The sequence below is a fragment of the Hippocampus guttulatus genome, chromosome 11 (genome assembly GCF_054856545.1).
Source record: "Hippocampus guttulatus isolate MCC_2025c chromosome 11, RoL_Hgut_1.0, whole genome shotgun sequence".
NCBI classification, from domain to species: Eukaryota; Metazoa; Chordata; class Actinopteri; order Syngnathiformes; family Syngnathidae; genus Hippocampus; species Hippocampus guttulatus.
The window spans coordinates 7,506,949-7,519,944 of NC_141271.1; the positions used below are offsets into that span (position 1 = coordinate 7,506,949).

Genomic DNA, 12,996 nt, shown 5'->3' on the forward strand with positions numbered 1-12,996 from the left:
GGGGGGGGGGGGGGGCGAGGGGGCAGAGAGTAGAAAAATTAACTTCAGAACAGTGCGCAACCACAATGGACAATTTGAGGGGGGGGGGGAATGAAGATCAAGGCGAAACACTTCAGAACAAGGTGGGATATACAAATACCCCCTATTTGTATTTGTGTGGTGTTGAGGGTGTGGAATCTCGAATTCAAAATGCCATTTCCATTTCCTGCGCTTTCAGAATAAGAGCACAGGCTGTACAGTGATACCTGTCCATCAAATATGAGATAACTGTACTGAGTAGTGGGAGGAGGAGTTGTTGAGCTGACCAATTAGCAGACGATTTTTTTTAACAGTGGATTTCTACTTGTTGATGACATAATGAAAGAATTAACTTCTCATAGCTGACTAATATAATAATAATAATAATAATAGTAATTATTATTATTATTATTATGCATAATCACTTTGCGTTTTGTGTGACCATCTGAATGTAATAAATGTTCAAATAGAAGTGATGTGCAGTGATATATATGCTTGAGACAGAAAACGTTTGAAAATTTCGGGAAAAAACATTTGTTAAAATTATGAGGAAAAAAAAAAATTCCCATCAGTGGGGAGGGCAAAGAACAACGTGTGGAAAGGAGTGGAAAACACGAACAACAGTGAGTGAGAGTGAGCACGTGTACAGGAGTGTGTAAAAAGTCTTTAACAGTGCAAACAACTCTGGAAAAATGAGGGGAAAACTCTGAAAGCAATGAGAAAAACAGAAGAATGAGCAGTGCAAAAAAAAAAAACAAATGAAAAAGTAATTAGGACAGTGAAAACAAGAGCGTGCGGAAAAGTTTAGAAAAGTTACAAAAAGAAAGAAAAACCGGGGGAAAGAAGTTGACAAAAATGGGGAAATCAAATACAGAAAACTATGATCACTAATTTTAAAACAGTGAGAAGAAGACCGTAAAATCGACGGACCAATCGAAAATATATAGCTGCAAGTACTACTCTCGCGGGATACCGGCTATAAATAATGTAAATTAGGTGCAGAAATTTATGTGCAGAATGTGTTTTTGTGACACAGAAAAGAAGAAAAAGAGAGAGGAAGAAATGGGATCCGGCCCACTGGTGTACTTTAATGGATGGCATTAGAAGCGACGCCCCCTCCATATCTCCCTCCCTCCATCCTTCCTCCCTCTTTGTGTCTCTCCTCCCTCCCTCCTTCCTTCAGTCACTCAAGGAGTGAGTGGCGCGCATGCAGGCACTCACTGAAAGTGACTCTGATTACAAAACGTATCCAAAGCGTTTCCACGCTCCGCTTCGCCTCCTCGTTCACTCTCACGGACCATGCCGAGCTCCGTTGCGCAACTCTGAACTCTTCCGAAAAACAAAACAATACAAAAAAAACCCCAAAACAAAAACCGCGGAGAAGAAAGTCGTTTGGTTCTGGTTCGAGAAGAAGAAAAGACGCGCATCCTCACCTGCACTTGCAACTTTTTGGATCCCCGGTCCCGCTCCGAATTGCCGACCAGAGTGTGTGATCCGTCCGGGCGCCGAAACTAACCAAGCCCAGCCCTGGATTCACTACTGCTGATCAATGGACAGAACCTCCTCGGCGGCCAGCAGCGCTACACACACGCCGTGAACCGTGAGTATGAAGGCGGAGAGCCGCAGCCCTGCAGCCCGCTTGCACGGCCACCTGCACCGCGACCCCCCAAAAAGGGGAACCAGTCAGGCCGGCAATTACACATTCGAAGACAAAAAACTCTTTTAATTGTCCTGTGCGTTCAAAAGTGTGCCAAAAATGATCAAATATACATTTATTGAAATATATAGACGCCATTATTATCAGTATCCAAATGATCTTTGCTTATATACCTCATTATTTGATGTCATTTGCAATCGTTAAAAAAATGCAAATTTGCTTTCCAGTGTTGAAATTAATGTATAAAGTATAAACGAATTGTAAAATTGCTGTGTAACAATGATATTAGTCTTTCAATTTGATATTTCGTGCACAAGGCATGCCCTTATCGTGTTAGTGGAATTACAAACCTTTTTATGTAATTTTCTGTTCCGTTTAAGATTGCGTTGACACGCGTGAAAAAAAACGTGCAACGTCTTTTACGTGCAGCGTGGATCATTTTTGCGCAAAAGCGTCGCAAGTTCTCAACATTGCTTCAATCATATTTTCTATGCAAAAAATAATTCTAGTCTGATGTCAAATGGTGGTTAGAATTTATCGTAAAAGTTTCCACGGTAATTGAGAAATGACCGCCAAAGGCCTCCGTGTGCGACTTTAACTATTTTTTCTATTCAATCACTATAATCCGGCAAGCAAAAATAACGAGCGGAGTTATATGTTGTACCCAGTTGACATTATAACCCACTTTTAAAAGATTAATTTTAGAAACAAGTCAACATGAATTCGTTTTTCTATTTTTCGGAAAAGTTCCACACACACACATCCCGCAATAAATAAATAAATAAATAATACAGTCAAATCAATCTTCTCACTCGCATCTCTTGAGGATTGCAATAACAATAGGAATATTAATATTAATAATACGAATAACGGCACACGTTAGTGAAATAGTTACTTATGCAAAGTACAAACCAAAACATCAAAAAGAGACAGTGGCCTAAATAGTTTTGTTTGCACTTCTGTGAACCGTAAATTAATAAACAACAACAACAAGAAACACAAAAAAGGGGAAATTCAGCTTTTACTGTCTTTCCACAAATAAGTGTTTGAGACTTTAAAGGTCAAAAATATGATCATATAATAACAACCCAATATATGTATGTATGTATATGAATTTCACTTATAGCGTAAATTGCACAATGTTTCATTTCAGGACTCACCCGCTCCATTTCATTTCAACGTCATTATTGCTAATCGATTCAAACGAGCTTCCCTAGTACGTGGGACCTTCCTTCTCATCATCCTCATTTATTTGGGAGACTCATTGGATTACACCGGTCCATGTATCAGAACATTTTTCCTTTACAAAGAGAAAAATGCTTATTGGCATGATAATTTAGCTGTTCTTTGAGGATGACGTCTGTTATGCCTGCACAAGTGGGCATCATACTGACGGTTGTTCCAAATATTTTGGTTAATTTATTAAGATGCAGGAGAGACCCAAAACATTGCACACCCCTGCAAAACGCAAGCCGAAGACAAATTGCTCGATTAATTGCGAAGAAAATAACATCAGTACCTTCTTTGCAAAGGCACACGTCCTTACATCTTCCACACCTTTCTTTTTTATGCATAATCTATTTTAAAAAACAACGTGCAGGATGTTACACAGACTTGCCTCTCTTTTATACTGTTTGACTGTTGCATCTTGTACAGTAAGTGTGTATTGTCCATGCGTGTGCCACTGAGTATGCGTGTGGTCCTTGAAAAATGTCAGCAGTGTGTGCGTGTGTGTGTGTGTTTGTGTGTGTAAGAAAGAAGGGAGAGAGAGAGAGAGAGAGAGAGAGTGAGAGAGAGAGAGAGAAAGAGAGAGAGAGAGAAAACAAGAGACAGACAGAGGACAAAAGAACTGTCATCTTTATTTTACTGAATACTGTGCATTTGGATATATGTGTGTGTGTGTGTGTATATATATATATATATATATATATATACATATATATATATATATATATATATATATATATATATATAAAGTATATATATATACAGGTATATAATACACAGTATAGTATGTGTGTGTGTGTTTGTGTGTGTGTGCGTTGGTGTGCTCTCTCAAAGACAGTAGTGGTCAAGCCTTGACCGGTGAGCCACATGCAACCCACGCGATCATTTCATGCGGCCCGCCAGAAAACTCATAAATTCAAAACCCAAATAATACCTCAAAAGAACTGCGATTAATAATTCACAAATCCTCGAAACAGACCACATGTAATAATATTAGCGATATTATAAGAAACATACATAAAGTTGCATGCTCAAGGCAGCTGAATTGGACCCTGATTGGAAAAAGGTTCCCTATCTGTTATGTAAGAACAACACAGCAAACACACAATAAGCCGAATGTGACCTTTTGTACGTGAAATGCAAACAATTTCTTTGTTTGGTTTATTTTCTTCTTCCTCTTGCATGTCAAGTTGCCTCTGTGACGCGCGTCACAGATTTTGTGTACATATTGACAGCCATGCCTTGAATTCCATCCCGCCTCATTTTATCAGCACAGACAAGCATTAACCAATAGCACCGTAATGCGATAAAAGTGCATTTCGCTCAGGGAAGAGGGCTTCTTTTATCTCTTGCTATCTGCGCTAATAATTGATAAGCTTCAATTGCGGCTCATGGAGGAAGAGATGAGGCAACTCTGTACTGTTGAATATCTTCTGAGCCAGCTTTCTGTCCGATTACGTAACTTTTGACTCATTGCTTCATTCTCTTAAACCTACAGTATAGTTGTTTGTCTACTTTTAGGTATACCGGACACAATAATTCATGACTTGACAAGAACTTTAAAGGTAGAAGTACGACGTAGTGGACATAAGTCGTCTGGGAGCGGATGGGGGTAACTCGGTTTGAAAAATATGTATCTGTACTTTTGTTGTTGCGTTTTGTCATTCTCCAGACGTGTCTACAGCCTGAGCTCCTTGTCGATTTGTTATGTCTGCAAAGATGGGAGGGGCAACGTGTGCCCTCACGACATGACAAAAATTCCCGCGGTTCGACGTCCATTTGGTTGAAATTGGACAAAATCTCTTTTGTTTCTGAAGGACTGCTCGAAATGGTCCAAATGATCTTAAAATGGACGACTTTCTGTCTTTTCTGGCCTGAGTTGTTGATGGGGTTTTTTTCCCGTGGGTCTACTCATTTACCAAATTTCACTTTCAAGCAGGATGAACACATCAGCAAAATTTGCTTCGTGTTTGAGTATCGAAAAGCCCGCAAAATGGTAATTTGTTTGGCATACGAATTATAACACTAACTGGAGAGACAAAAGATTCACACCACATGCTCGCCCCACAATAAAACCTCAGACGAATTAGAATAAAAAGCCTTCAACCCACAAAAGCTCATGATATACAATAAGCCTTACTTTGATCGTGGTGGAATTTGATCGCCCTTTAGCATCTAGCTCTTGCTGCGAAGGATATTTGTAGGAATCAAGAAACACAACTCAGTGAGTATTTCAATGGCAGCAATAAACTGGAAAATGTGTCCTGAACTTGTGCTTATCAAAAAGACATTATACTTCTCACAGCAGATACGTAAGAGTGCCTCTTATCGCTTTTATTAACAGCTTTAACGATCACACGCCCTATTTTTGCGACTGATTCGGGGATGTGTCCGGGGGGCGATAACACTGTGAAAAGGTTGCTTGATTCCCTCCTTGATGCCCCGTACACGCCATTATTCACTTATCAAGTTGTAAAAAGATGGTACGAAAGGAGTTGCTCAAGATGGCACTTAAAGTAAAGATTACTGTATTTTATCAGTTGCTTGATGTTTGGGTAATATCACGCAGATAAATTAGCATCATTATTTCCAATTAATCAGGTTGTGTTGTAAAATCTCACCACGGGCGGATGCCCTCAGTGACTCAACAGTTTGGCAGGAATACTGATGCTGAATGTGTCAACATCTAATTTTGACAATATGCAAGCATTGTTGTCATGGTAATCACGTGGTTTGAGGGGCATTTGTCGTTAAAATGTATTGTTCCCCATTCAAAAAGTCTCAGATCACTCAAGTCGGAAAATAAAAATAAGAAGAAAGCATAGTTGTAATCGTAGCAGAAAAACTACAAAAAGCTAGGCTAACACTTAGCTTAGCTTGTAATACACTGTGCCAATCCAATCCAATGTATTTTAAATATTTTTATGGTTGCAAAGTCTTCTGCTTAGTGTGCTGAATGAGTTGCGGGAGATGGTATACAATCGCTAGACACAACCAGTTGCTCCGATATCAGTGTCCTGGAGGCTAAGTAAACGGCTAGCGTGCTGTTCCGTGAATGCCATGTTTGAATTTGCCATCTTAAACACTAAACCAGTTTAACAGTACATGGCCCAACTATTTCCAGAGCAGAGCAGGGATGAAAAAAATAATAATACTCAACACTTGACTTTTTGCAATCTAAGTTTTTGGGGTCAACCAGCGATCAGAGTTTGAAAAAAAAAAGAAATCCGATCACCGATCAAGAAGAAGATGGAGCAATGTATTTATTTAAATTCCTTGAATATTTACTCTACAGCTGCTTTTGAACCTTTTCATTTACTCCATCGTGAAAATTATGTATAAAAATAATTAAAACTTAAAAAAACAATCTTCAAAAAATGCTGATAAACATTCACTACAACAAAATGTTTACACATTTACAACAGCTGCTTCTCTGACATTAATGGAAAAAAATCCATGTACATCAACATTATTCGAGAGGCCTTTTTACCAATCAATAAGAAAAACTACACAAACACTATTCATTTGTGATCGGATGCTTGAGGGCTTGGGTTCGAGTTAACCCTTAGTCAGATCTGTATCAGATCGTTGCAGCATTCAAGTCGAGCACGGGCCACATCGTAGTTATGGTATCCCTCGGAGAGCCATTATGACTCATTGATTCATAATGGCGGCTCGGTGGTCCAGTGGTTAGCGCGTCGACCTCACAGTGCAGAGGTGCCGGGTTCAATTCCAGCTACGCCCTTCCTATGTGGAGTTTGCATGTTCTCCCCAGGCCTGCGTGGGTTTTCTCCGGGTACTCCGGTTTCCTCCCACTTTCCAAAAACATGCCGGCTGATTGAACACTCAAAATTGTCCCTAGGTGTGAGTGTGAGCGTGGATGGTTGTTCGTCTGTGTGTGCCCTGCGATTGGCTGGCAACCGGTTCAGGGTGTCCCTTGCCTATTGCCTGAAGATGGCTGGGATAGGCTCCAGCACCCCCCGGGACCCTTGTGAGGATAAGCGGATCGGAAAATGGATGGATGGATGATTCATAATGATTTCATATCAATGTATGATCACCTTATATTATCACATATACACAACAAATTGCTGAATAACTTGTTTTGAAATCAGAAGACAGTGAATAGTTGCTTGTTCAACTGTTCAATTTATTTTAAAGGATGTATTGGTAACAAAATGCTTGCAATATCTCATATACATCACTGTTGTTATAATTGAAGAATATTTGCGAGAAATCAGAATCAGAATCATCTTTATTGGCCAAGTATGTAGAACACACAAGGAATTTGTCTCCGGTATAACACGCTGCATTAGTATCATCGTAAACAACAAATCATTGAACCATTTTAGAGTAACCAGTAGCAGTATTTGTAGTACAAGAAGAGTGACTACGTCAGTGACTGTTTAAGGAGTTAATGGCTAGAGGGAAGAAGCTGTTTAAGTGTCTACTGGATTTGGTGCGCAGGGATCTGTAGCGTCTGCCTGAGGGGAGTAGCTGGAAAAGGTGGTGGGCAGGGTGCGGGGGATCCAGGAGGATTTTCCGTGCCCTTGTCTTGATTCTTGCAGTGTGCAAGTCCTCAAGAGTGGGTAGGGCGGTGCCAACGATTTTTTCCGCCGTCCTAACTGTCCGTTGAAGTCGGATTTTGTCCTTTTTTGTGGCGGCCCCAAACCAAACCGTGATGGAAGAACACAGGATTGATTCGATGACTGCCGTGTAGAACTGTCGTAGCACCTCCTGTGGCAGGCCATGCCTCCTCAGCAGCCTCAGGAAGTACATCCTCTGCCGGGCCCTTTTCAGGATGGAGATGGTGTTGACTTCCCACTTCATGTCCTGGGAGACTGTGATTCCCAGGAACTTGAAGGTCTCGACTGTTGACACAGGGCAGTTGGATAGTGTGAGGGGCAACTGTGGAGAAGAATGTTTCCTGAAATCCACGATCATCTCTACAGTCTTGAGCGTGTTCAGCCCGAGGTTGTGTCGGCTGCACCAGAGCTCCAGCTGCTCCACTTGTTGGCGGTACGCAGACTCGTCGCCGTCTTTGATGAGACCGATGACCGTGGTGTCGTCTGCGAACTTTATGAGTTTGACAGCTGGATCTGTTGAGGTGCAATCATTTGTGTAGAGAGAGAAGAGCAGTGGAGAGAGGACACATCCCTGTGGGGCTCCAGTGCTGGTGGTGCGTATTGATGATGTTGTCGAAACATGAAATCGACACTCATGAATTGCATTTGCAGGCCTTGATTTTGAGAACTGTGCTGTAGAGCAAGGGTGTCAAATTTATCTAATCAATTCAGAATGAAAATATGATAATTGTCCCATCATAATTGCTCCAGAATCTGGTTCTAACAATGTTTTATTTATTTATTTATTTTATTTTTTATGGCTAGTTTTGAAAATGTGTCACAAACTATTATGGGGCCACATAAAATGACAGGACTTGAATGTGATACCTTTGACCAGCTTTATAGAATAAGCTTAAAGCAGCAAGGACTACAAAGTACACACGACAAGTAGGCCCTTCCACTTCGGGTGCCTTTGAGTCAGAATATATAAAGTTTTCTGGGATGGGGTTTAATGAAATCGAAAGCAAATTATTTAGCGGGAGGGCTGGGCACAGCCATCTTGTTTGTTTGCAAACGGGCCACATTGGCGCTTGTTATGGTATCATCACATCAAGGCTTTTGTGCCAACAAAGCACTGGTAGTTTGGTTAGGTTTAAAAGCAAAAGAAACAGACTGAACCGACTTTTCTTTTTAAATCACAACAGTCTTTATCTGCTGGGTCACATACCAAAAGGTGATGTCATGGTTGGGAGATTAGAGACCACGATGCTGGATGTTGATGGTGATGTTTTGTGCAGGTTAGATGGTGAGATGTCGGCAAAAACTATCTTTTAGCTAGCTTTTGATAGGCATCGTCAAGATTTTACAACAGGTCTAGGCCCGTTCGAGACAACAGAGATACAATCTCTTTGTTATTACTTTTGCGATCACAAGTCTTAGCTGTTCTGATCATTAAATATTAAAGTCTGCAACAACCCTGGCTGGGAGGGAGAATCTGTGCTGGTTCTGTATGACATGTCACTTTGAAGACTTCGTCTACAAAGTAAAAGAATTTTGACATGCTGTCGTTGTAGAGTCTCATTTTATAGTGCAAACCCACGTTTAAAAATACTGAAATGTCTCTTGTTCAAATAAAGTTCCATGATTTTCTTCAAATCTAAAATAAATTCTACTCATGTGTGGGAATATTAAATGAAATGAAAATATAAAAACAACTTTGCGACAACTCCTTGTGTGGAATTATTTTTGCCTATGTTGCAGTCAACTACCCCATCTTGAAGACAGCAAATAAGCAGGGAAATAAAATTAAAATAAAATTTTGTCGGATGTGATTTACATTAATTAGCTTAGCTTTTGCACTGAATTGCAAATGCATCAGCAATATCAATGAAGTAATTTATAGATAATTAATACAATCTACACAAAATGTAAGACAGTAAAATGTGTGTGTGTCTGTGGGGTGGGGGGGTGCATTAGATGATTTTTCTTCAGATTAATATAACTTTGCTGCTGTGAATCGGGAATTTCTCCATTGCGAGACTAATAAAGGTTTTCTTATCTTATCTTATCTTAACATTCAGATCGCCTGAATGCTAAAGCTTACTGTGGTGATTGATGTTAGCTGTTAGCTTTGGGTAGTTAGCACACCTTGTAAACAAACTTCAACACGAAACGCCAGTTCAATCACCTTTGATAATAATTTTTTAAAATTGTGACGATGAATGGACGGATGCTATTGAATGCAGTGATAATAATCATTGGTTGGGAAGGCCATTTAAAATTGAATGTACATGCTCAGCTAATTAGCATAAGCATAGAGTGAGGGGTTGGCGGGTATTTTGACAGATTTGGGCAAAGCTTACACAACATTTAAAAATTGGTTAATTTTTCCCAGTGTTGAATCGGATCCTTAAATCTTTTATTCAGAAGAAATAAATGAATATTTATAAACGTTACAGTATTATAGGTATATTTATAAATGACTTTTGTTTTTAATTAAACAAATTGGCTGATTAAAATTGGCTGAGGGAATTGTTTTTCCACGCAGGGTTTGGACAGCTGGTGCATGAAAAACTGCAGAGGGACTAAAAAGTGTGAGTGGAGCACTTTCTAATCAAATGTTCATGAAAGTCAATTCAAACAAGAAGCATGCATTCTCATTTGCTTTGACGAATCGATGGAAAAAGTCTGTCAGCATAGACGCCCACTGTGTTGTCACCCTCTCAAATCTCCATTTCCATACCTCTAATAGACAAATACTATCCTGTGCTGTCTCTCTCGCTGCTCACTCATGGCTTCTTATCTTGCCCGCCCCTTCTTAGCCACACATGCCAGCAGATATTGTCCAGGGGCCACCAGTGTAAATAAAAGACGTCCATTTGGCCCGAAGCAAGCTGTGTCGGGCCTGGCACAGCTTCTAATGCATTAGCCTGTATTAGATACACACACACACACACACACACACACACACACACACACACACACACACACACACACACACACACACACACACACACACACACACACACACTCACACACACACGCACACACGCACACACGCACACACACACACATGCGACTGTTTATTTCTATTGCTCTGTTCTGTTAAGTGTCAACCTCAATTTTAACGTTTCTATGACTATGTCCACACAAACGAAGTGTATTTAAATGGAGGTTCAAAAAATGGTGTTGAAATTAACATCCATCTGAATCAGAAACACATTTGCAGTCGAGCAAAAAAAAAAAAAAAAGCACGCCAAGGCAGCAGATGGGCATACAGCTCCTAACTGTAAGAATATTGTAGCCAATCAGATAACTAAATCATGGCACAAAGTTTCAATGGTGATAAAACCAAGTTAAGAAAAACTGTCACTTTTGACTAAGTTCGTAGTAATTTTTCAGTGACCTAAAAATGATGAGGAAATATACAATTTGACTCAAAGTAATTTCTTCAAGCGGACATGCCTACAATTGTTCATATGTTTGGAAGAAAACTGAAAAAATTGTTTTGAGAATAAGACACAAATGATCACAGTATGGTCATGCTATGTTTTCCAAAATTTAAGCATGTTTCCAATGGTCATTTAGATATACAACATTTCTCAGAAAGCCATCAAATTTATACATATTTGATGCTTGTTTATCAATATATTTTATGTTTGATATTGGTCAACCTAACTCCCAATCCAATAGTATTGCAATATTTTGCTAATGATATCAATAACAAAAACATGAATAGAACTGACGAAAACGTTTTACAAAACAAGTGCAAAAATCGTCACATATGAAAACACAGCGACATATCTTGAGATAGATGAATCTTACATCTGCAATGACTATTTTCTCTCTAAATTTGTATAGGCTAAGTAAAAAAAACCACTCTAGTATATTATTGAATTTAGTGCAAGAGCTTTTACCTCGTACCCGCATACATGCGCGCGCGCACACACACACACACAAAGTTATCCCAGAATGTCGTATATAAAATGTTTTATAATGTTTAAGTGGACTAACACGGAACATTACAAAGTATGCATTAGTTGAAATTATGTCATAAAGTACTTGAAGATCGGTCATAATAGTGTCATTTGTTGCTTGTGTTGCTGTGAAAATGATGCATTGCAACATTACATGATGCCACTTTGTGTTTGCCCTCAGCCTCTTTCTCTCTGACTGGAGCTCCACTGGGGGTCTGGAAGAGGATGGAGAGAGGAGGGGAAAGTCCCGTCACGCAGGACAGTCCTGAGCGCAGAGGAGGCAGCCCGGACATTGGCAGCCCGCCCCCACCGGGCAAGAAGGGCCGCATGGAACTCAACGGTAGCCCCACAGGGCCCCGCCTACGGCAAAATGGGGCGGCACTCAGACCCCTTGGAGGTAAGTGATGTCATAGGTCTAGAATTCCAGTTCTGTCATTCATTGGTGACTGATATCATTTTATGTAAATTACGTCATTCCGCCCTTTGCACAAAAAGCCGCAGTAACATTGGACTTGAACGAGGTCTTACAAATTGGGATCTACGTAAAATTTCGGGAATTTGTAACTTCCATCATGCAAAAAAATAAGTACCACCTTAGAGCATGGGCGACTTAAATGATGAAGGGGGCCACAATTTCGGAACTACTGGGGGACCGCAGAGATCATACACTTCTGAACAAGATCTATGAAAAAAAAATGCTGTTTTAAACATGAGCAAAATACAGGCATGTGTCCGAAATACATGCTCTGAAAATGTTTCATTTTTCAGAATGCAATTCTCACTACATGTATGAAAGACCAAATATTCAACAGCAAAGGGTTTGAAGCAAACAACAAAATAACCACAAACTGTGATTTTTATCGAGCGCACATGGCTTTCTGGCGCAAAAATTCAAGGACAGCACAAAACTGCTGAACAGCAACCAAAATGAAGTGCAACAACTCATTTTTGTTAATTTTTTCACAAAATTCAATAGTCTGAATTTTGTCATTGGCGTACTATACATTTGTCCTGCATGTCATTCCAAATCTACGCATAAATATTATGCCGACTTAAATATGACCCGGTGCAAGCACAACTAAGCCAGGTATGTCATCTAGTGATGAATGGTGAAATTACAACTCAAAACTACACACTAACTAAAATTATGGCCTATGGAGACTGGACCGGACCAAAAATCAGGGTATAATTTATGCCCATTAAAATTCATTCAATTATTTATTTTTTAACACCCTACAAAATTCTAAAGAAGATGCTGATAAATCTCCACTATATATTTTTCTGTGAAATTCGGAGGTTTGCACCCACCCAACTTCCCTGGAAAAGTAAAAAAATAAATACATTCAAAATTTTCAAGAATAAGTCAGACAACTTCAGAATTAGAATTTCCATAATGCAAAAAAGTACCTCGAACAACAAAGGTGATATGACGGATTGTATCTATTTCGATTATTTTCTTTGAGATTAGGGTTTTCTTGAAATCTCTTTTTTCGACCTTCGAGGTTCCACTGTAATGCGACCTGTATTTGACCTTTGAACTCTTTGAGCTCCT

General features: G+C 39.7%; 1 protein-coding gene across 2 annotated transcripts in view; it reads left to right on the top strand.

The window, feature by feature from the left end:
- Positions 1-1,218: 1,218 nt before the first annotated feature.
- satb2 (SATB homeobox 2) overlaps positions 1,219-12,996 on the top strand; it is a 40,900-nt gene continuing 29,122 nt past the window's right edge. For both annotated transcript variants that reach the window (XM_086123613.1, XM_086123614.1), the window contains exons 1-2: positions 1,219-1,618; positions 11,626-11,841. In XM_086123613.1, the coding sequence (XP_085979739.1) occupies positions 11,670-11,841 (172 nt within the window). In that variant the 5' untranslated portion in view covers positions 1,219-1,618; positions 11,626-11,669. The remainder of the gene's footprint in view (positions 1,619-11,625; positions 11,842-12,996) is intronic.